Genomic DNA, 26,070 nt, shown 5'->3' with positions numbered 1-26,070 from the left:
AGACAAATAATTCGAATACTTGAATATTCGAATATTATGTATATGAGAGCCGTTATATTTGAAAGCGGATTAAGTCCAATTTTCTTAATTTCGAGAAATATTTCGAAAAAATCAAATTTTTAAAAATACTGGTGGCCTGTAATATTATACGTTTGTTTCAAAATTTTCCGATATTTTGAACATATCGAATTAAAATAAGTGATAACAATTTGTGAAATAAGTCAAACAGAAATAGTGTTCACGGAACTGAAAATTGGACTTTTCAAACATAAAGGCTCATATGTCAATTTGCAATTAGTAAATTACGAAGGGTAATTATGTAAGTAATACGTTTTTGAGGCATTATAACTATTTGTTAACCACTGTAAAAAATCCTTTATTTTTATTGAACGTGTATTATATTTTAGAATTGCCTCAATGACCATCCAATGTTTAGTATTCAGATATTTTTTTCAAAATATCTCACGAGTAAACCGAATCCTAAATTCCCAATACTCTCATTCGAAAATAAAAAAAAGGGAACCATTCAGCGAATATTTACACCCGAGCAAGTCGACCGAGCCAAATCCAATGCATGTGTGTCGAATCTGCCGACCAATGAGAATTTTTACAGTTTCAGGGGTCATAAACGACACAAAAATACCTCGGTTGAACCATTAAGCATAATATCCTTTGGACTTGGGTTTTTGCAAAAGCCCCAGAGACACACGGAGCGACCGGAGATATCTCGCCCCCAGCTTTTACACAGCTTGTCTCAGATTAACTCTCAAAAAGGGACCACAATTACACGGACTTGACTCAAAAATAAAATAAAACCAAGAAAGAAACGGAGCAATTAGCTTTAAACACTGGCAATTAGGCCCGTTTAGCGCTGAGACGTACTCCGTACATATATTTTTATTATTCGCATGTGAGTTTAGGCAATCTGATATTCTCGATTCGCCCATGAAAGTGGACCAATTCTCGAGCGAACACCTGAGACCGAGTGAGCAAACGTAAAAAAGGGGGAGGGGGATGCTATAAAAAATTATACGACAGGTATATGACAGGCGTATAATAGAGACGGAGAAAATAAACCGCGGGAGGCTGAAAGGATGTGGAGTATGTTACGACATGCAGTGTATGAAAATAAGTCGCAAATGGAAAAATCAAGAATGCTACGCAACGTATAAAACTATTATATTATGTATAATGTAGATGGAAAAATGTTCCTTTTTTTCTTTAAGACAGAAATGTCAGTTTTGTAAAATTTTTAGTTATTTTCATGATGTTTTTATAATCGAAATGAGACCAGGAAAGTAAAATTAGAGCGCTTGGATTATTTTTGATACAATTATAATAAATTTCAATTAAAGAATTGTTCCCTGTTATAATTATGTTCGTATCAATATGAAATACATATATGTATATACATACATATATATATTTACAATTAAAATTATAATAATAATAATTATTATTATATGTTTATTATTATAATTGTAATCATAGTTATTATTTATATTATTTTTTACTGCTATCATTTTTTGCCATCAATTTTTATTTCTTATTTTATTTTATTTTTATTTTTATTGTTACAAATCAATATACACTCGCCATTACAGATTTGCTCCAATGCGACGGGTGTACATACGTTAACGAAACACAGAATACATAAACAATCAGAAATCAGAAATACAGTAATACATACATTTACAATCAGAATATATAGCATATAAAAATTAATCAGAAATAATAATCATAGAGACATCTATGGATTATTTTTAGATTTTTTTGTGTACAATTTTTATACATATAATAAATACGAAATTATAGAGATGTCTATAGAGATACCTATATATTTCAGATTACTGTGTATAATTATTACAAATTATACACAGGCAGATTTTGTGACAACAGGATTAGATCTAGTACCAATTTTCAGGAACCGTTTCAGCAATGATCAGATAAAATTGGCAAAATCTGATAGAGAAACGATCGATTTGGAGTCACAAAACCCCCAAATCTAACCAGCAGATGGCGAGGACTCGAAACTTTGACCTCAGTGGTGCTAAATATATACGCTACCACTAAGCCAAACTGCTGGCTATATGTGTATACATATGTGGTTTATCTTTTGAATAATTGTATTTTATTATCTACTAGCTGAATCTGGCATGCGTTGCAATGCCATAATAAGACATGCAATTCCCGTTCCCGGTCACGTTTCAAGTGATGGTTGGAGCTCAATAAACGTCTTTTCAAATCCGTGTCGTCATAAACCAACTGGTACCGTAGTTACCAATGAACACATTTCCTTGACTACACAATGGAGCTTCAAATTTTTAAACAAATTACGAATATTATTATTAAGAGGTTTTTTCCCGTTTTTTTTCACAGTAAGCTTCCCGGAGATGCATACAACAAATCCTGAAAGTTCCATCGTAGTCGGTTGAGTGGTTTAGGAGCCTATACGAGACAGACAGACAGACAAATAGTATGCAAAACTTGGGAATTGAACGCCAGAATGCTGCACTTAAAAAAGTATAGAACGCTATATGCTTGGCATAACGAGGAGAGATGGAAAACGGAATACGTGGGTTAGAAGTATGACAACATTGTTTGATGTGAATGGTGAGAGAACATAAATTGAAATAGCTATGGGCAGGTCACATAGATAGAAGAATAGACGATAGATGGATAAAATAAGTGCTCGAATGGTACCCGAGAGATGGTAAAACGGTGCAAGGAAGGCCACAGGAGAGATGGGTGGATGAAATCAGAAGAATGTGTGGAATGAGATGGATGAGAGTTGCTCTAAACAGAGACGAATGGAAGCGTGTTGATAAATGAGGCCTTCATCTTCTTCAGCCTACTTATTGGTTTATAAAATAAATATGAGCGATATAGGTTGTGGTTTTAAATATTATAAGCATATAAAACTTTTCTCATAAAAATTACATATTCTATTATCTCAAATAGAAAAATGAAATATTTTATACGTATAATTGCAAATTTAACTATGAAACTAACTTCTGACTGATACTAATCTCTCACCCACATAGACATATCAATCTAAAGTTGATAATTGATTGTTTGATAATGAAAATAATCCAAAACTTTGATAATAGTTTTTCCATCAAATTAGTTTCCTAATCGTATCCCCAAAGTTCATCGATTGTAATTTAATTATTTGAAAAATTAATATCAATTATTTTACTCACAATGATTCAATGCTTGTAAGCTTAAATAAAATGATCACGAGTTCAATATAAAACCTGAAATAAACACAATTTAAAGTCAAGGATATTCAATTAAATAACACAAATAACGGCCTAATTAAAACGAAAAAGCTTTGTACAGCTTTGATTTTCCCCTTGCGTATTATAAATTATTTAATATTTATATTTATATAATGCGTTGTTATGGGCGTTTGAATTGAAATTCGGCAATTTTCAAGCGAAATATGAAAAATCAATTTGTTGATTTTCGACGGGTGTGCCTTTGAGAAAAGCCATTTATTTTTCTTTTTGATGGCAAGAGGGTTGATCGATGCTTCAAGTTCGAGACGCACTCGCAACAAAGAGGCTTTTCCGAGTGGGAAATTTCAAGTGGAAAATTCAACACAAATTTTAAACGACTTGGCTCGTTCTGCGAATCGTTTCATCCTCCTCTAATTATCTAGTAAACATAGTAATTTAAAATTTCGCAACGGCATTAAGAAGCAACCGAAACGGTAATGATATTCCATACTTTTCGCGAAAGGTATAATAAATTAACGATGAATTTAGTAGCGGCGCGGAATGAGGCTGGATGGAGGGGATTGTTTTTTTTTTTAGTGAAAAAGACATTTTAAAAAAGGCTAAAACATCAAAAAGGCGTAATGTCCCATTGAGACGGTTACAGTGTTGGCGAAATTGCCATTTCCTGTCAGACTCTGACGGAAAAACAGGAAAATTTGCACGCGCAAAGGAAACTTTAACGCGTGAGAAAAAATACGGGTTGTATAGCGCCTGTCAAAGTTGAAGGCCGTCTTGTAGATCAATGAACGGGAAGTTGTTATGTGCCGTTTATATTTTCGCTCGTACATCATCTGCTCGCATGCTCTACTTCGGTAAATTAAATATTAGTATGTGCTATGCCAGTTCGTAAAATATTGATTCGCAAATGTTTTGAAATATTCAACACAAAATATCAGAAATATTTCGGATTGGATCTGCTCAAGTTCAAAGTTCACGTTTGAAAAATTGTCAAAAGCTTATCTTACCGTGTCATATGACTACAGTGATTATTATCTCCATACAAAGGCAAGTAATTGTACATGTGAGATTTTATCTACAATAAATTAGCTCATATTGTGCGATGTCAGAGACAATCTTAATTGGACAAGACAAGAGACATGCAGAGTGTCGACAAAATAATTACTCAGAGCATTAACGACAATGTTCTATGTATGTAATTTAATCAAAATAATCATCAATGACAAGATAACGTTTTCGAAACCAATAATAATTTGATGAATTAGTATACCTATACTTTATACATATATTTTATTTAAAACTTCATTTACAATACGTTCGTTTTTCGGTCCTTGATTTTTTTTGGTATAATTAATCTGTCTTGAATAATATACCACCACAATTATATGAGCTGTTATATTTGAAGTGGAAAGTCCACTTTCTTCATTTCGAGAAATATTTCACAAAAAATTAAATACTAGTGTTGTGCCCGTTGATTTCAACGGGTGGTTTCGAAAAGGAATTGAAACATGAATAAAATTTGTTATACATTATTTGTAGTATAATGTATAATGTAAGGTAATTTATAGGCGCACGCGCACGTAATACTAATCGTAATAAAAGTGGCACATTATACACTTAGCAATCCAACCCGTTTGAAATGATGAATGAATGTGTGTGTGTGTGTGTGTGCCCTGAGGGCTTCGCCCCTACGCGCCCCCGACGCCTCTAGTGGCCTGGGAGCTTCGCCCCCCGCACCCCCCGACGCCTCTTGCACTCTGGGACTTCGCCCCCAGGGCCCCCGACGCCCAGAGCCGCACTCCGACACGTCCACCGCGCCTGGAGAACGCCCAACAAATGTTAGGACGCTCGTCACACCCCCCCCCTCCCCCACTTCCCCACCACCACGCTTACCAGCGTCTCGATTACCCGGCTGTGATTGGTTCCCCATACTGGTTGATCGTCTTTCACAAACATACAAATATACATACATTTTTAGCGACAGTCGGTTTTTATATACATATATTATAATGTTTTGCATTTAGCAATATTTAAAAATACTGGTGGCCTGTAATACGTTTATTCTGCGTTTCCGAGACTCAGGATATACCGAATTAAAAGAAGTGATAACAATTTGTGAATTAAGTCAGACAGAAATAGTGTTTTTGGAACTGCCAATTTCAAATATAGCGGCTGATATACCTATTTAAAAATATTCTAAATTTGTATAATTGAAAGAATATTTATAACAATTATTTTAACTAAATAAAATCTGATAAAATTTGATCAAAAAAGACTTAACCAAGTTAAATATGTACATACATATGTAGAAAGAGGTCAAATAAATCTTCAAAGTAATCTTCTTTTGTATAAATGAATCATCATCAATGCGAAATATGCACATCAAAATAAAAATAAACACGCAAAAGCTTCGTAATCATTACTATGGTGGCCAATATCAAAGAACTATTAAAATTTGAGTACTTAATGAACAAAAGGATCTAAATTTTTCCTCGTATCAATACCAAGATTTTTATGGTATAAACAATATCACATAGAATCTTGACCGATTGATTCATTTTTTCTCCTATTCTATTTTTTCAATATTTCCATTATTTTTATACTTTAGTTTAGTTATGTAATGTGCTATTTAATCATATTATAGCTTTCATTCTTTTCCTTTTCATTTGTTTATTTTGTATTTACCTTTTTCATTTGTTTTTTATATTTGTAAATTTCAATTTCTTCTTATATTCTATCTTATAACCTTTTCCAAATATTTTAATACTATAGTTTAATTATGCAATGTACTACATATTTTGTCATGCCTTTATTCTTTACTTTTTAATTTGTTTTCCTTATATTTATCTTTTTCATTTTTGTAAAAATCTATTATTGGACTCGGATGTTACATATATTATTTATTTACTTTTTGTTTTTTTTATACCTATCTCTGTACATCCTGTCTGTTGATTTTTCAATTAATAAAATAATAATAATAAAATAATACATATACAATAAAGTGGCTTATAATATCTAGTATGATAAAAGGTTAAGAAAGATACGCTCTCAGTCCAAAATCAATCCAAAAAGTCGAAATCAGAGAGTTTAAAACAAAGAAAAAAAAAAAAAAGAGAGAGTCAAACAAACGGTGAGAACGCTGTGGCCAAAGAACGAACAACGCATCGGCCATTTAAATTTTATAAAAACATACTTTTATCATTCATTATATAACCTATAACTACTAACCTAGTGAAATAAAAATATATGTATATATGTGAGATAATGAGAGTCTATAATGTAAATTTCATAAGATATAGTGAGAAAATTATAAAATTATAGACGTTTAAACAATTAAAAAATTACAAAACGAGTAGGGGGCGGAAAGTCAAACAAACAAGGCTACTGGCTATTGGCAGTGAGTGAGCTGTCACCTTCTCCAAAATTTTTGGATTCTTAAACGTGTTTATTACGATTATATTTCACCATCGACTTGAAACCCAATTGAAATCTCTATCGGTGGCCAAACCTCGCAATATGGCAAAGTTTCAAAGTGATCGGAAAAATCTAGGAAGTTTTTCAGATTAATTGGTGAAGTGAAACTAATAAAAAACTTATAAAAAAGATCCAACCCACACGAGTTATATTTAAACTGAATCTTTCACATTCGGTTCATCTCAAAATATGTAACAACTGTACAATATGGTGACGGATTACATCTCACATGAGGATCGTTCCCAGGAAAATCACCCACACGGAACATCAGTCACATTTTAAACTACTCGTATTTTTTATCGATTCAACAAATTGGGTTTCATTCGTAGTATTAAAGCGTTCAGGTATAATTAAAACCCACCAAATAGAATACTAAAACATCGAAAGTTCGAAAAAAATAGAAAAAAGTGTTGGTTTCTTTATGCAGACATGATTTAATACGTTTACACCCTCTTTCAATTATATTAAAAGTATACCTAGGTATTACTCATTCAAAATATTATATCAAACCATAAAATAGTGGTTATATTATAACTACAATACATATTATACATACATCAAACGCACATCCTTACCCAAACGCAAACACACAGTAAAAGTACACAGTAAAAGTCATAAAATTTTCACTTCAGCACACAATTACGCAAGAGTGGAAATTATTAAAGTATATGTATAGATGTAGTCTGGTGGCTTTTGGACCACATCTCATTTTGTCATAAGCCACCAGACACAACAAGCCATTCAAAATCGATAGCGTAATCTTCGTGCACAATGCACACTTACTATTCGCGTGTGCACAACAAACGACCGCATTGTCTCCAACCCTAATCTGCTAACTCCCCTAATAATACTAAGGGCATAATGTTAACTAGTAAGCCTGAGTCTATTTATTTAACAGTTGCATTATGATAATTCAGTAACGAGCTGTCGGCTAAATATAATTGAATAAATTGTATTTCTTTCGAGGCTCAAGGGACTGATAACGTTTACTCGTTATATAAAAACAAGAATGTTGAAACAAGAATAAACGTATTATTTATTTTAAAAGAGGGCTGTACACCAGCGCCTTGTTCATACAAACGTATTACACTTTTCTCTTCCTCAATAATGGCACTAGAGAAATTTTTTTTAATATGCTATGAATATCTACCATTGGCATGTTTCTGTGGTTTTATTTTTTTGATTAGTTATTTTTTATATGAGTTAGGAGCCGCCAAACATCTATAAAATCGCCTCTTTTTTACACCCATAAAAAGAGTCCAGCGTGTTTATTTGACGGTTGATTTTTAAAAAAATACGACCACATAAACATAGAAAATATCTTTCTCATATCGATGATGCTTTTTTTTTTTTTTGAATTGGTCCAGTTTCAGAGGAGAAAACTGGAGAATACAAAACCTCGATTTTGTCGATTTAAAATATGTAGATAATCTGGTCGAGGTGCAACTGTCGCATTCACTCAATATATAATTGTAAATATATTTACAATAATTTGTAAATTTGCAGTATTTTATATAATTCAGCGAAATTCAAGATTGCTGAAAACTCACAATTTTTAAAAATAAAATTATAAAATACTACCCACTCTGTTTCTATGATACTGTATCGTATACTAAACAGAGCCGCCGAGTAATTGCGATCGGATTAGACCAGGTAGCGTCCTGAGAGACCGTGTGACCGGGATAAGTGGTTTTAAGGATTAGCGATAAGCTAAGTGCATGAAACAATGATTGCACTTCTCATACCGTGGGAATACATATCCGAATGCGTGACTATACAGTAGGTAAACAGATTAGACGTCCTGAGAGATCAACCCCTTATAAGGCGGTACGTAAGCGATCTCAGGTCATTCTGGACGGAGCACTGACAGTACGTGTATCTCCATAATCATCAATAAATGCTGTGATACGATTGTTGGCCTATTACTTGGATCCTCCACCCACCCCTACGCAACAATACTATATTGTTAATACTTTGCCAGAAAAGCGCATTGGGGTTAGGCTTTTCTGGTATATATATAAATATGTATATTTATTATATTTCTTCGATCGATTATGTACACTCGCCTTACAGATCGCTCCAAAGCGACGAGTGTACACACAATATAATTAATACACAGAGACATCTATGAATATTTTTTTTGCAGCATTTTATTTGCAATTACTTGATTTGCAAAAGAGATAGAAATGGTGATGCTAATTTTTTGGAACCGTTTTAACGAAAATTAGATAAATTGGCAAACTCTGATAAGAAACAATCAACCTGGAGTCACAAATCCAAGGTCTGGCCAGCAGAAACCAGTGGGATTTGAACTCTTGACCACTTTGTTCAAAGCATTATATGCTAATCACTAGTCTATGCTACTGGCTGGTTTAAAAAAATATCTATATAGATTTTAACAATCGATAATGAATGCATTTGTTACGAAATGTATTGCAAATAAGCAAAAAAATATTGTATGAATGCTCAAAAAATCAAAACTTACTATAAATAAAAAAAACCTTATAAAAGTATTGACTGTTTATAGCAATCAGTTGAGAATGTATTTATAGCATAAATGTCCGGCATTATCGGGCACGTGATGGTTGAAATGGAAATAATTTTTTTTTTTATGATGTTTTGTATGGCCCACTTGACGTAGATACATATATCAAGTAAATTAATTTGTAAAACTTTTTTTGTAAAAAATTTGTAAAAAAATATATTTACATGAAATACCAACAGCCTATTTGACAAATTAATTTTTTTAATATTATTATGTAAGCAAATTGTGTTTCGACTAATTGGCATTCGACGAACTAGTATTTCGAAGAATTTGACATTCAAGCAATTGTTTTTCGAGCAATTAATTGGTTTTTGACTAATCGATTCCAAGCAATTCATCTTAAACCTGACCTCAAGCTCTGATTCCATCCGAAACTCTGGATTATATTTGAGAATTTATTAAGTTATTACTGTATCAAATTTAGTGGAAATAGAAATATAAATGAAAACTCTAGATTTGCATATCTGTCAAACAAACATTCATCTATACATAAACCTGAAAATACTACAGTCCGAAAATAGCATTCCATTAGTCGTAGATATGACTAGAAATTTAACTAGAAGATTCTATGGAAGAATCACTAACGGCTTGTGGAGGATCTCGGTGATTATATAATATATATTATACTAAGATGAAGATTATTCTGAGAAGAGTACGTCAAACACTGATAAACTAAACACAATTTGCTTTAGATCGTCGACTTAAGCTTAAAATAGCATGCCTGTATAAAATAAAATATATTATGAACATTTATAAAAAATAGTTAATTGGTTTTTGAGTTATTTTCCTATTATGCTATGTATATACACTATAGTCGAACCGATCTGCAAGATACTTACTTAAAATGTAATTGCTATCGTATTCACCCCCCACTCAACTCGCCATTGTTAATTACATTTCGTTTCAGTTTCGCATTGCATTAGCGATCGGTAGAATTGGACTTTTATTTTTTGGTATTTTCAAATATTTACATTAATAATATAATATATGTAAAAACAGTCGTTTACTGTAAAATGTTTATGACGGACGCGTGGACACACAGCCAACCAGAGTCGCAGAAGCGTACAGCCAATCAGAGACAAGTGGTGTATATATATATATATATATATATATATATATATATATATATATATATATATATATATTATATACCTTATACCTATATATATATATATATATATATATATATATATATATATATATATATATATATATATATATATATTAAGATTAGATTGTTAGGGTTGGTATTATTTAAGGGTTAGGATAGGTAAGGTTAAGTAAGGGTTGGCCCTATTCATTTAAGATTGGGTTGTTAGGGTTAAATTTATAGAGCTAAACGTTGTTTGCTTTCACTGTAACATATACATATTTTATTTTGATGGAAATTCATATTTTTAGACGATAAAAGTAATTGTCAACGTCATGTTATGGACAGCAAAGCTAACAGTAATATTATTAAAGACCTTGCATTCAGTTATATTGTAATAATATTTTATAGTTAAATAAGATAGATAGTTATATAGTTAATAATAAGATAGTTATATAGTTAATAATTAAAAATAAATAAAGAAATTATTTAACTTCCATTCAATGTCACAACACATTGCACGAATGCGATAGCATGTTCGGTTCTCGTAAGCGTCACGCTACATTGAAAATAATTTAAAACTACTAAAAAGAAAAATAATTTTGAATAAAGATAATGATTATTGGATCAGCAACTATTGAAATAAACATAAAACGTATTGTAGATCGAAAAAATCTTTGAAAAATATAAATAACTAGTTGTTTTACCCGGCTTCGCTCAGTATTTTTAATATAAACCGCTTAAAAATGGCCAATCTCATAGTAAACAATTTATTTGAATAGTTTTGTTTTATTAAAATTGATTTGAAAATCATTTGTTTTCTTTATTAAATCGACTGTCACGAACAAACAAACATATATACTAAGTCTCTTTAGAAATTATATGTATACCAGAATCCGGCGCCCCCCCCCCCGGCACCCTCCGGATTCCCAACCATTATCCAACCAACAATATGTACATACAAAGTCTCTTTCGAAATTATATGTATATTAGATAAGAAAAAACAAACTGTATTATGAAACGATTAAACACAAACCCACCCATAGAGATGCAAGTGCGACCCACATTTTGACATTCCCCGATGCAGACGCACACACACACACACACACACACACACATATATCACACGACGAGATACTTTTTCAATTGATGAAATTGAGAGGCATTAAAGAGAGTAAGTAGTAGTGAACGAACAAAAGCTACGAACGTGGCGTATCGTCGCGCCGGATCGCTCCACGTGACAGGATGATGGATGGCGAGATAGGACACGCTCAGGAGCGTTTTCGAATATCTGGAAGAAGAAGAAGATGCCGTGGTGCCGATGATGAGATATTCAGATACACGTGGGGGGATCGGGGGAACTTCGACGCCTTCCGACCATCGTTTCGCGATCGAACGCGCGGAAAATGTGAAAGATAATAATAATATGAGCCGGTGTACAGATATATAATACATACATACATACGATGTGTAACAGAACGTAATAAATAGCGCGAGTTGTTTAGACGAGTCATAAATCACGCCATTGTCAAAATAAATAGGCGTCGATGAATTATCGCGATTTGTTCGTCAACGCTTTCTCATCAATCTGTGAGTGATTTATTTATTTCGCTTTTCATGCTTTGTGTCCTGTATTTTCATTTTGTGTACTGTATTTTCGGTCAGTGGTATACGTATATATTATACAGAGTTTTATGAATAGAGATCGGCGGTCAAGTTGCCGCCATAACATATGTAACAATAGACCTCTCCATTGTCCGAGAAAGCAGAAAAGCAAAAAAAAATGGTTGACAATAGATAGAAATTGACAAAAGTGAACCATTTTTTAAGCCGTCGAGCATCTTGTCCGCCGGTCCTTAGATATGAAGCTAAGTGCAAAGCCTTTGATTTTTTTGATTTTTAAATGCTTTTTATTATTACGAAATTATGTTCACAATACATCTTATATCTATTTTAATAGCTACTGATCTACTGATCATTTTCTATTTTACAATTTTAATTTAATTTGGTTAGTAATTACAGTATTATATTATTCTAATGTTAATCTAAAGCATAATAGGAAAAAGAGCTCAAAAACCTATTTACAATCCTTATAAATGTTCATAATACATCTAATACATAATATTAATTAAAGACTATCTAAAGTCGATGACCTAAAGCAGATTGTGTTTAGGTAATCTGTGTTTATACCTGAAAGGTATAGACATTTTGTTGTAATCACCGAGACTCTTCACAAGTGTGTTAGTATGGTTATTAGTGATTCTTTCATAGAATCTACTGGTTAGTTTATTAGTAATGTCTGTAACAAACGGAATATTATATATAGCATGCAGTTTTTTCAGGTTAGTATATATGGGTGTATTATAAATTATTTTAAGGGATTTATTTTGTATTACTTGGAGCTTGGAAAGGTTAGTATTCGAGGCGTTATTCCATACAGGTGAAGCATAGGTTAATAATGGTAATATGAGCGCGCGATATAATTTTATTTTATTTAGCGTTGATAAAGAACTATGGCGATTAAATATTGGATATATTGAGGATATACCCCGCATCGCCTTGCATTTCGCTGCCTCAATGTGAGGTGCCCATCTCATTCTTTTATCAAACGTTACTCCTAAATATTTTATTACTGACTGCCATTTCAGACTTTCTCCAGAGGGGATTTTCAGATCTGAACTTGGCTTATGTTTTCTAACACTAAAGAATATGGCGTCTGTTTTGGTTTGATTAATTTGAATTTTCCACTTAGTGAAGTGTTCAGTCATTGTTTTAATTGCGAATTCAAGATTTTTAAGAATAGTGTCTGGTTTTTTGCTACTTGTGAAGCAAGCTGTATCATCTGCATATAGGGCTATGTGACAGTTTTTTGGAATAGGTATGTCATTTATATATATGGAGAACAAGAGTGGGCCAAGCAAGCTCCCCTGCGGAACGCCAGCTGCGATTATTTTTGGAGACGATAATTCATTATTTACGCTAACCACTAGCTTTCTACGAGTTAAGTACGATTTGATGATGAGAATTAGGTAGTTTGGTATTTTGTTAATAAGGAGCTTATGAATGAGTCCATCGTGCCAAACCGTGTCGAAGGCCTTTTCTATGTCGAGACATACCATTCCGGTACTTCTCTTCATATTAAAGTTCTTCGTCACGTGTTCAGTTAGTCTTGTTAGTTGTTGGGTCGTGGAATGTCCAGTGCGAAATCCAAATTGTTCATTTATTAATTTCTTATTTACGACTTTAAGTAAACGTGTGTAGATTATTTTTTCCAGAATTTTTGAAAGCGTGCAAAGTAAGCTAATGGGTCGATAATTGGCCGGGTTTTTTGAGCTTTTATCGGGCTTAAGTATGGGAATTACGTTGGCTGTTTTCCAGTATTCTGGGAAATACCCGGTGAGTAAACATGCGTTGAATATTTTAGATAGTGAGACTAAAGCTTTAAATGGAAGTTGTTTGATTGTGATGTTATCTATTGAATCTCGCCCAGGTGCCTTTTTATTTTTTAAATTACGTATTATATTTTGGATTTCACACGGATGCACCAATTTTATATTTTTAGTACTGTTAGTGGGAGTTTTTGTGATGATTTTAATGGACCGGTTGACTTTATTATGCGTTGGTATGTGATTGTAATGTTGTGTGAGTGTGTGATGTTTTTGGAAGGATTTTGATAATAGTTCTGCTTTGTCGCAATCACGCGTCACTGAGATTCCTGCATCATCTAATGGAGGAATCGAGTTTTTTGTCCTGCGAATCGCTTTAGCTAATTTCCATAGAGAGCCATCAACTGAGCTCAATTTTTCTAATTTTTTAGACCAAGCTTCATTTTTGATTTCTTTGATTCTAATTTTAATTTGATATGTGAGCTTATTAATTAATGTTTTCAATGCTGGATTTTTTGATGTTTGCCAAATTTTACGGAGTTTATTTTTACTTTTAATTAGATTTGCAACAAAGTCAGTTATCTCTAATTTGTGTTAAATGTATTGTGTCTTAGGTATGTGAAGGTGTTTGGATCGAGTTATTGATTCCGTTAGGTGTATTATGGAGCTGTCGATTTCGGTTTTGTTTGTGAGTGTGGTAGAAGTTAGAATGGTTTGGTCATTTATGTATGACTTGAACTCTCGCCAGTTAGCTCTCCCGTAATCCCAACTATGCTTGATGATTTCCTCGGGTTTCCCGTCGATTGAGAAGATTATCGGGAGATGATCAGACGACAGGGTTTGAAGGGCATTTGGTGTCGATATTTTTGGGCAGTTCTTGACGAGGACAAGATCTAGTGTGGATGGTTGTGAGTTATTTGTGGGATAGTGTGTGTATGTATCCGGATGAAGTAAGATTGTATCTGTTTGTTGAATGTATTTATAAAGAGTTGTGCCTTGTAGGTCAGTGTTTACGCAACTCCATAACGGATGTTTGGCATTAAAGTCACCAGCTACCACTACCGAACTACCAATGTTAAATATTTTGTTAAGATCGGATGCCAATAATCGTTTTTGGGGAGGATTGTAAGCGGATGCTACTATGTGACGGGTGTTGTTAATTGTTAGTTCGATGGCGGTTAGTTCTAAATTTTTTAGTGGCGGAGTTATTACGCGACAATGTTTAATTGACGATTTTATAAAAATGGCAACTCCCCCTCCATGCTGTTCTCGGTCTTCGCGATAGCAGTTAAAGTTAGGTAGGTTAATACGGATATGAGGTTTTAAGAAGGTCTCGGAGATTAAAACTATGTCAACACAGTACTCACCGATCGCCGACTCTAGTTCGTCAATCTTATTCTTAAGTCCACGAGCATTCCAAGCTAGAATGTTCAGGCGCCTCCCGTTAATCAAAGACATCGAGATATTCGACAAGCATGAGTGCCAGCTCTAGTTTGTCGGTGCAACCGCTGGCCTTGGCACGAATCTCCTGGAGGATCTTCAACATCTTCGTCATAGACGCCATGGAAGTTAGGTCTGTTGTTGGTTGAATGTTGGGATTGGTTGGTTGGTGGGGTTTTTTAGGGATATTTGGGATATTTGGTGAAGGAGTTTTAATGGTCGGTAGCTTTGGGAAGTTATGATCGTTAACGACCGGGATATTTTGTGGCTGCGCCACTGGGAGTTTCCAAGGGTTGGCTTTGACAATTGATGCTCGATTCTTCCTCGATTCCAGCATTTTCAGATAGCTCTGTCTTTTTGGACAGTCTTTGAAGTTAGCGGGGTGAGATCCTGAACAGCCTGAGCACACAGCAGGGGTAACTATTCCTTGATTGCATTGTGCGGTGAGGTGAGCGCCGGCACATTTGACGCACTTGGCCTGCCGATTGCAGTTTTTCGCAGCGTGTCCATATTCTTGGCATCTGAAACATTGAGTAATATTTTGTGATTTACTAGTATATTTAACGACACTGACCTTTGTGTAACAAATGTACCGGATTTCTTTAATCTTCTTTGCCGATACCGATGGCTCGAAGAACACCAAGTATAGCTCGGTGGCGTTGCTCCTAGGCTCCTTCGTCTTCATCTGTATCACTTTGGTTACAGGGAATCCCTGTCTGATGATGTCATCTTTAATATCAGCTTCCGGCAATTTCGGCAAGCCACGTACGACACTTTTTATTTCCTTTTCCTCCTTCCTGGAAAAGGTATGGAATTGTCGGTCTGGTGTCAATCCATCCCGAAGTTTTTTAAAGTCTTCAAGACTTTTACATTGTATCTTGACATTATTTTGACCAATGTAAGTCATTGTGAAGTCTTTTATAAACTTCTTGATCGACTCGATCATGCTGCCGTGAGTGCCAGTAGCTGTCATGATGATGGGCGGGATTCTTCCACCGCTTCTGGGGACATCGGAAACTTCCAAGAGCCCTTCAAATTTGTTTTTCTCCTGAATTTTAAATTCAGGAGCAACATCTTTCACGTTCTTTGCCGTATGTTTTGGAAACTGCCACTCGGTCTCCATCTGAGCGGTCTGAGAGCAGCCTGGTTGAGGTGCTTCGGTTGTAGTTATCAGTGTCTTCTTAATTCGCTTTTTCAGGTTGGATCCTCGCATGGTGCCAACATGTGTTCGTTTGGTGTTCGTTTTGTGGGGGGTGTTTGTTTTGTATGTTAAAAGGTGTGGGTTTTTTGACGGTATGGCGTATCGCTGTATTATGAGCGCTCGCACAGAGAGTACGTTTTCGGCACGTCCGTTCTCACGGAGCGTCGAGTGACGAGTGCCAAGTGCAAAGCCTTGTAAGGTTGATAGCTCATACAATTTAGAAAATTTTGAGCCATAAATACCTCAGTTCCAAGTCTACAAAATCTCACAGTTAATTGTCAATACTGCCCTAGATAAAAGTGTTATGTTAGTCAACTATTACTATTGTTGCGTAGGGGTGGGTGGAGGATCCAAATAAAAGGCCAAAGACGCTTCATAGCATTTATTGGGTGAGATCCACGCACAGCCAGTGCTCCATCCAGAATGCCCTCATATACTAAGTACCTGCTTATAAAAGGCAGGTCACTCACTGCATCTTCCTCGACGCGTTTGTTTACCTATTGTTTTAGTCACGTACCAGATATGCAATCCTACGGTCTTGCGCTGTCAGTTCTGAGAACTCTAGCGGGAAGCGACCGAATGCCGTTACCGACCACTAAGTCCATTCGGGGGTCTCCATTGTTAGCCGACAGCACTTAAGTCTGGAGATATTCCTCGAAGACGAATTCCTTTTAACATATGCTACACTATTTTGTTTTTATAATGTTTATTCAATCAAATAAAAATAACAAATACAACCATCTGTGTCAAAACACAAAAATTAGAGGGACAATAAATTTGTAATGTAGAAAATAACTGAAATTTTTTTTGTATATAAATATAAAAATATCGAAATAAAAAAGTATGAGACGGAGTATTCGGCCAGAACACATCAAAATATGTGTAGTTCAATGATTTTATTTATAATGTTGCGTAGGGGTGGGATCAGGATACAAATGAAAGGCCAAAGTAGCTTCACAGCATTTACATGCATACATATATACAAATATACCAAGAAGACCTCACAGGTAAACCCCAATGCTGGCTAGGAGAGTTATTATTTATTTAACGATTCAGGAGGTCCACACACATCACCACTCGCTATTTATTAATCTGATCTACCGTGTGTACCTCCTTATAAAGGACGAGTTGCCCACCACAGCTTCCCCGATCCAGGCACGTAAAGGTCTCGCCCGGATCTGTGAGAACTCCAGCGTATCCTTTGTTCGGGCACCTACTGCGTCCCGTTAGCCTAATCCGGGGTTTCTATTGTTCACCCATTAATTCACTTAGACAGTGGATACTCTCTCTCTCATGTTTCCACAATAATGTAATTAAAATTCATGATTTTTTTGTATAGAAATTATTAAATTTCAATTTATTAGTCGATTTACTTCAATAAAATTGGAGACTACATAGTTGACGCATGCCGTAATACTATTAATTAAAAAAAAACATAATAATAAGGAGTCGTAGTCGGTTGATTTTTACTACTCCGCTTAAAATGCTCCGACTCCACAGCCTTGAATTAAATATCATGTCACTTTTATATTCAGAATATACAGGACAAGTATGAAAAGGATCACTTGTGTAATATACAAGTACATATAGCCAGTGTCTATTGTGGAGCGAAGCCTTAAAAAGTCGCCTACAGAATACGACTAGATCAATAGTTCAAGTGTGACACTCTTCTATAGAGCTCGGTCGATTTTCAAATTTAGCAGAGTACTCACTATAAACGACAAACGGAACAATACCCATTATAAACGAAGCGAGTACAGGAGACTCGAGCGCAGATTCAATCGCGGAACTGAGCCTTTTAAAGCCGCCCACTAGACAAAAGCCAAGCCAAAACCTACATCGCAAGATTTTATCGACCACTCAACGAAAGAAAAACCGCAAAAACAACACCCAATTACAACAAATTCACCATGGAAGGGGAGAGTTATTATTGGAAGTCGGAGATTTTCTTCAGGGCCAACTTTAATTAGCGGCAATGAAGATTTCTCTGTTTATTTTCCTCTCGCTATCGCTAAGTACCTTAGCGGCGATAATATTTTCTCGCAGTTTTATCTACAACTTTTCCGTTCTAAAATTATTAGTCCCGGGAGGGCGTCTCGGCGCACAATGATGAATCTCACGCTATTCTGGAATGGACCGTTTAAGGCACAACGAGTATATTAGGTAACATTACACAGTATATCATCACATTACGGACACATTTTCGGTGCGGGAAAATTCCCCGACTTACGTGAGAATTTTCACGCTCGGGAAAAACCGAGCGGGAAACACGCTATGTATTGACTAAGATAGGGCGACGGGAAACTACATAGGCCCGATTTAAGCCCAGCTTCCGGTACGATATTGAGTCTTGATGGTAAAGGCGAGATAACTGTTTTCGATATCTGGATCATCTTTACAAGTTGTTCGAATAATTACAGCAAGATGGTATCGATTGGCTACAAATTGTGTACTATGAAAGTTTTCATACTAAATATATACAGTGTCCTGACAAAACCGCGCGGAACAAAAGCATTTTGAAGCGTTTTTAGAAATGCAATAACTTCACAGTAATCTCAGTTTATTATTTTTGACTTGTATTGAAAATAATGCATTTTTTTAATTCTATAATGAAGGACATAATGAGATTAAATTTCATGCAGGCGAATTTTAAAAATTCTATCAAGCAGATTTTTAATATAATATAAGAGAAACAAACACTGAAATTGTTTAAGTAACTAATACTTGTATTAAAAATATTACACATTGGATAGATGGATAGACGTATGTGGTGTCTAGGGATCCATAATCCGAATAGTCAAATACTTTTTATATGGACTTATTTTTTTATTTTAAAAATCTACAGCACATTTAGTTTTATTTGATGTTACGGAAAACAATTCTCTTAAAATTTTAATAATATCTTGAACTTCTTAAAACTAAAAATAAATAATTTAAAGCTACTATTCGATATTCGAATATTTGGGATCCCTAGGTGTCCCGACAAAACCGCGCCGGACAAAATCCTTGAACGAAACCATGCAGCGACAAAATTGCGTAATGCTTATATAAGCAAATATATACGCAAGAAAAAAAAGGAATGTAAATATTAAAAAAAAAAACAGGTCGAATGTATAAGAAAAATCCGATACAACACAGTAATGATAAAATACGAATCGTTTATATATTTTTAAATTGTACTTTTAAATTTGTGCTGATCCTTCGATATTATTTTAAATTTAGGACATATTCAAAATTAATAAACTATTCTTATGTCATCATTACCGTGGTCCATCGGACTTTTCTTATACATTAGACTAGTTTTTAATATTTATATTTCTTGTTTTATATTTATTTTCTTCTTTGTGATAGCATTGCGTGATTTTTCACCGCGCTATTTTGATTTCTGTGATTTTGTCACTGCGCGATTTTGTCCAGTGATTTTGTCCGGTGTTTTTGTACGGTGATTTTGTCCAGTGATTTTGTCCGGTCCGGTTTCGTACGGTGCATCTATACACAGGAAATCTTCCTTGCTGTCTGATTTCAACTAAAATTTGTATGTTATTCTTTCTGACCCATAAAATAATGCACATGTTTCATTGGAAAAAATGTGGGGCTGAAAAAAACAAATTGTTCCAAGTAGAACAAATTATATATAAATAATTAGTCTGTGTTTTATACATTCCTATTCCTGATATAGGTCATTTATTTCTCCAACTGAGAGAAATATTTTACACCAAATTTTGTATACCGGTTTAAGAGATTGGAGCTTAAGCCATAGAGATATATTTAATACAAGATATATATGTACATAAAAGATTAACGGGTATTGCCGTATACTGCAAGCGTGAGTCTATGAAGACTATACGATGTATATATAATCGGCTAATCAACGTATTGAAGCATATTCATAAATAATATACATATGCTGTTTATTTGACCTCAATGAGGAGACATTTTGGCTCGGGCGATGCCGGGTATCGTTATTAAACCGATAGCGATAGCGATGGCCAGTTTTGGCAGAGTTACACGAAGTACCATCTGCGATAAGCAGTTTACTTCATCATTGATACAATTCTACTATACATCATTACATCTATTGAATGATATGCTTAGATATACCATTATATCTAAGCGTTTGTTTTGCCATATGTAGTCATTTTGTATCTATACCATATGTACATATGTATATTTGATATCGAAAAATAATTCTACGCAATTTTGTACAAATTTAGCAAAACGTATCATTTATGATAGATACGTTTTGTATCATACATGATATGTTTTGATATTGTTGCGTAGGGGTGGGTTCAGGATCCAAATGAAAGGCCAAAGTCACTTCACAGCATTTATTGAATGATTCAGGAGGTCCACACGTAAACAGCGCTCGCTCCAGAATAAACTGATATAGCGTATGTATCTCCTTATAAAGAACAAGTTGCTCATCATAGCTTCCCCGATCCATTCATCTATGTTTTGTCTAGGCACGTACAGTTTTAAGTGAGTCTCATGCTCTCCCCCGGGTTCAGAGAATTCTAGCAGGTACTTACTGAGTCCCGTTGGGCCAATTCGGGGGTTTCCATTGTTCACCCCCAAATGCACTTAGATAGTGGATACTCTCTCTCGTATTCCCACGTTACAATATCTACTGTATTTAATTTTTTTTTATTTTTAAATGCTTTTTATTATTACGAAATTATGTTTACAATACATTTTATATATATTTTAATAGCTACTGATCTACTGATCATTTTCTATTTTACAATTTTAATTTAATTTGGTTAGTAATCATAGTATTATATTATTCTAATGTTAATGTACAGCATAATAGGAAAAAGAGCTCAAAAACCTATTTTAAATACTGTATTTTAATGATTTTGTTGAATCTTGTTCAATTTCTAACTGATACATTTGTATAACAAATTTATTTATTTATTTTTATTTATTTATTTTTATTTATTTATTTTTATTTATTTATTTTTATTTATTTATTTTTATTTTACATACATATATACAAATATACCAGGAAGGCTTAACAGGTAAACCCAAAATGCGTCTTCCTGGTTGACATATGTAATTATTACATAGATACATGTAAATCTAAACAATATCTGACATCTATGGTCAGATATTACAAACATCGTAGTAATACGATAAATAACGATGAATAGCTTTCATGTAACAATACGAATTTTATATTCGATAAACAACCACAAAGACATCTATGGTGAGCAATATGGTGAAACCTAAGATATAACAATAACTAAAGGTTTGCAACAGAAAATTGGGAAGGAAACGCCAATTTTGCATGAATCGTTTCAATGAAAATCAGAAAAATTGGCAAATTCTGATTCGACTTCGACAAACCAAGGTCTGGCCAACAGCGAGACTTAGCGGGAATCGAACTCGTAACATCAAGTACGAAATAATTCAACATTCACCACTAGACCACGCTGCTGGTTAATAGATGTAAGATAATAGCAACAAATGTAATAGATGTAAGAGAATAGCAACAAATGTAATAAATGTAAGAGAATAACTACAAATGTAAGGGAATAATGTCAATAGTATGTATATCGACCAGAGGCAGATTGAGCCATCGGAAAGGCGGAATTTTCCCAACGAGTAAATGTCCCCCACTTTGGCAATACTAATATCTAAAAATATATTAAAGAATATACCGTGCACATACGATCCTCTGGAAATAATTCTGCGGAGAAAATTACCAAGATCAGCACTAATGGCCGCTCGCACTGCTTGTTTGTATAATGGCCGACACTTTCGCACATTTGTCGGGCAATACTAGTATTGATTAAATTCCTCGTGTTGTGTGTATATATCAAATAAACGGCCTGCTTTTAAATAAACGACGGCCATTTCCTATTTTTATTGTGCGCGTGCGGTTGCTGAAATTGGCCGGCAACTTTCTCCGGAAAACCCACGAAAATTTTCACCACCGAAGACCGCACACCGCAGATGGAATATTTCCATCGACGATATACATACATACATATGTAACAAAGCGGGAAACTTTCAATAACAATGAATGATTTTTTGTACTTTTTTTGAATATGTGTACGTACATATGTATGTCTATAGTTTTTAACTGATAAACAGCAAGTTTGGTAAACTATCTTATCAAACTTTAGATTGAAGAAAGATTTTGGAAGATATTTTATTCAAACTTTTAACCACCCAAACAACGCAGGTCTTCATCGGTTATTTATCTACATATGTATAGCAAAGTTTTTTGTATAAAATATCTTTTCCATAGCTTTTTAACAATGCCATCTACTCAAGCAATGCCAAGCATGTTTGTAATATACATACATACATATACACTTAAGTCATTATGTTTTTGCCAAAGCAAAAATAAACAGTCGACAATTATGTTTTTTTAGGCAAAATTTAAAAGGGCTTCTGTGTCGCTTAATTGAAAAGTGTTTTTCGTCTACGAAATATGAAACTGTTGTTGTTTTGCCACCTTTCTGAGTGCGAAATAATTAAATAAATAATACAACAAAGAAAGTTGAAAGCTTTCATACGGTTGCCATTCATTTGGTTGTGATGCCTATTATGTATGTATATTAAAAAAATAAATGTATGAAATTAATCATCATTTATATGTATTTATGTTGTACATTTTTACAAACGAATGAATACGTTTTTGAATTCGTAATACGCAGAGTCTTTGGAACGCTTTCAAAAGGCTTAAGTCGTTATCACGTAAGGACTGCGTAAAAGGATCAAGTCATTAGAACGTGTCCTCGAGTTTATTAGTTTGTATAATTTAAATGCCGATTCGGAACATATGTAAAATCGTTTGTAATTAACGTTGATTTTTTTTCTTTAAAATTAATATATGTGCGTATGTTTATAGGTCCGTATGCTAGATAGGGTTAGAATAGGTCTTAAAGAAGACGTGCTCAAAAGGTTTAAGTCATTAATGTAAAACGTGGGCGCTGTAAAGGTTTAAGTCGCCGAAAGTACGTGATCTTGGAAATTTATATCGCAAATATATTCTCGCAGTTAAATTCCCGTTAAACAAACACTTATGTATATTCAAACCTAATTAAATTCTATAATACATTATGAAAATGTTGCCGTTTGAATTAAAAATAATATATCATATCAAGAAGTGTACGTTATATCTATAATAAGCACTTTAATCTTTTTCGGAATTAATTATGTACCGATTAAGCCACACAAAACGTACATATATGCTGTGTTTATCAATATAAATTTTGTACTAATATAAAGTAAAATTTTTAATCATTGTGTCTGAATTAACCGAAACCTGCTAGATTATATTGTACGAAATCCGTATGAAATATTATTCAACATATTATTTAATCTAAGATGACATGTAATAGTTAAAAGTTTCAATAGAAGTCCAAACAATTCTAATGCACAGATTGATTAATGTGCAGAAAATTTTATTTTGAGTTCAAATACATATGTACTTTTCTATTTTATATAAATGTGTATATTTATTTTGTCGATTGCGATTAATATATAAAATTTTCAATTTAGGACTGCCAAATTTGATAAACGAACTCATATTTCTCTAATTTACATAGATCATGTACGACTAAATTGTTGAATTATTTCAATTAAAATCATGATTATGACAATTGAAACTGTTGTAAAAATTGAGAAATAAATCAATTTGGTGTCTTCAAACTTTTGTATAGGTATATAAATTTAGCTGAAAATATACAGAATGTTTGTACAGGTTTGATACTCAAAGTTGGCGCGTTCACACACTCACGAAGAAGTGCGCGAAAGAGACAGAGCGTCTTTTTACTATTGAATGCAGTGTAACAGCATGCTATACACCTATTCACTAACACTACATAAGCGCAATTGTTCGCGCCTATGTTGTTAAATTTAAGATAGAAAATGTGATCTCACATTTGGTTGTTAATATTTTATTTTATTTTATTATTTTTGTTTTTTACTTATGACAAACTAAAAAAAATATTTTATAGATATATTTTTAATATGTGAAAAATCTGTCAGAACTATAAGAAAAATACATATATGTCAGTTGCTATTTTTTTAAATAATTGAATAAGAAAGTATGATATAACTGTAGGGCCCCTCGTGTAGTGCGGGCCCTGGAACTTTACCCCGGCTCCCCCCCTCTCATCGGCTCTGTCTTTAATGTCATTATAGTTTAGCTGTAATAAATAAATAAATATCAAAGTAAATAATATCTTATATAAATTTCTCTTTTATTTCAGATTGGAATCCACCAGCAGCAGCTTTTGAAAAAAAACGAGTGCCAAATAAGTCATAATATGAATACCGCGAGTGCGTAAAGTTAAAATAACGGCTAAAAAGTCAAAATAACGAATACAAAATGTCAGAACGTCAGTGGATAATGTATAACAAGGATACGGCGAACGCGAAACGGGCATTATTGAACTAAAAAAAAGAAATCTGACGAAAAAAATAGAAGAACAAAAGGAAGCGATGGTCGAAACATCGACGGACGCTTGTTCCGGCAAAATGACGTCGCAAAATATAGCAGCAAAAGTTTGGTTGCTCTCATTGTTGACCATCGGCTCGTTCCTTCATCCGGCACGATGCGGCACCACCACCTCACGACACAATGACTCTGCCGAATTCCAGCGAACTCTGATGACTTCGACCCAATGGAGACAACAGTCCGTGTCCGAGGAGGGCACTGGAGACAGGCTCAATCCAAACCCTCCCGTGGCGACCAACAACACCACAAATCACAGAGCAAAAGTCACCGAAAAACCAGAGGACGACTTCTACGACATTTACAACCCTCCAGAAGAGGCACCCCCTCTAGAAGAGGACATGCTGAACCTAGAACGGAACAGAGAATCAGGCTACACGGCGGACAACGACAAACTACCATTCCAAGAGCCATCTGATGTTGATTTTTTAACAAAAAGCAAAGACTTCCTAAATCCAGAGTTTGAAAAGCAGCTAAATGCATCATCACTAAACAGCAATCCGTTAGAAGAAGGCATACTAGACGCAGAAATAGACAGAGACGGAACACTATCGGACATGTTCCAAGCTAAAGACCAGAAAAAGGAAGCGTACGACAATGAAAAAGAAGATGCGCCTAGATTTGAATTCCTGATAGCACTTCCTATAGAAAACTTCACGGGACAGACTACAGTTAAAGATGAAGGAATCGAAACCCAAACTAGGAAGCCTTTCGTTCCGCCAAAATCTGCTTGGCCTGTGCCTCAAGCTCAATTCTTAACAGCTGAGCCAAAGTTGAATCACACTACCAATCTTCCGGATGCTGAGGGCGATAAGAAGAAAGTGGATCTTTCGGTGGAAGACTATGTTGAGTTGGTGGAGATAGCTAAGGACTCTACGATGGATGGGAACAAAAGTGTTGTGACTTTTGTGCCACACCTCAACGGGACTGGATTCTTCCTGGAGAACGATGCTCCAGATACGAGTGAGTCTTTCGTTTATATTAATGAGTATGCTTGTATGAAACGCAATTGATCTTATGAAGATAAAATATTTAATGCATAATTCATTAGTTAATACATATATTTATGCATATAGTAGATATTAGAGACCGGTTTTATATGAAACAATTCTTACTGAACCGATTGAATTTGATACATTAACATGAAAATAATTTGATCAACATTGATTAAAAACATAATAATAATAATGGGGGGTGCTATGAAACGTAATGCATTTAAAATTGT

General features: G+C 34.2%; 1 protein-coding gene across 1 annotated transcript in view; it reads left to right on the top strand.

Annotated features, from left to right (window-relative positions):
- The window catches only part of LOC143920162 (uncharacterized), a 61,588-nt gene extending 35,730 nt beyond the window's left edge, over window positions 1-25,858 (top strand). Inside the window, exon 2 of the mRNA XM_077442880.1 lies at window positions 24,601-25,858. Within this exon, the coding sequence (XP_077299006.1) occupies window positions 24,833-25,858 (1,026 nt within the window). The 5' untranslated portion in view covers window positions 24,601-24,832. The remainder of the gene's footprint in view (window positions 1-24,600) is intronic.
- Window positions 25,859-26,070: the final 212 nt, after the last annotated feature.

Source organism: Arctopsyche grandis, chromosome 12 (assembly GCF_051622035.1).
Source record: "Arctopsyche grandis isolate Sample6627 chromosome 12, ASM5162203v2, whole genome shotgun sequence".
NCBI classification, from domain to species: Eukaryota; Metazoa; Arthropoda; class Insecta; order Trichoptera; family Hydropsychidae; genus Arctopsyche; species Arctopsyche grandis.
Note: the sequence above shows the minus strand (reverse complement) of the source record. Positions and strands in the feature narration are given on the sequence as shown.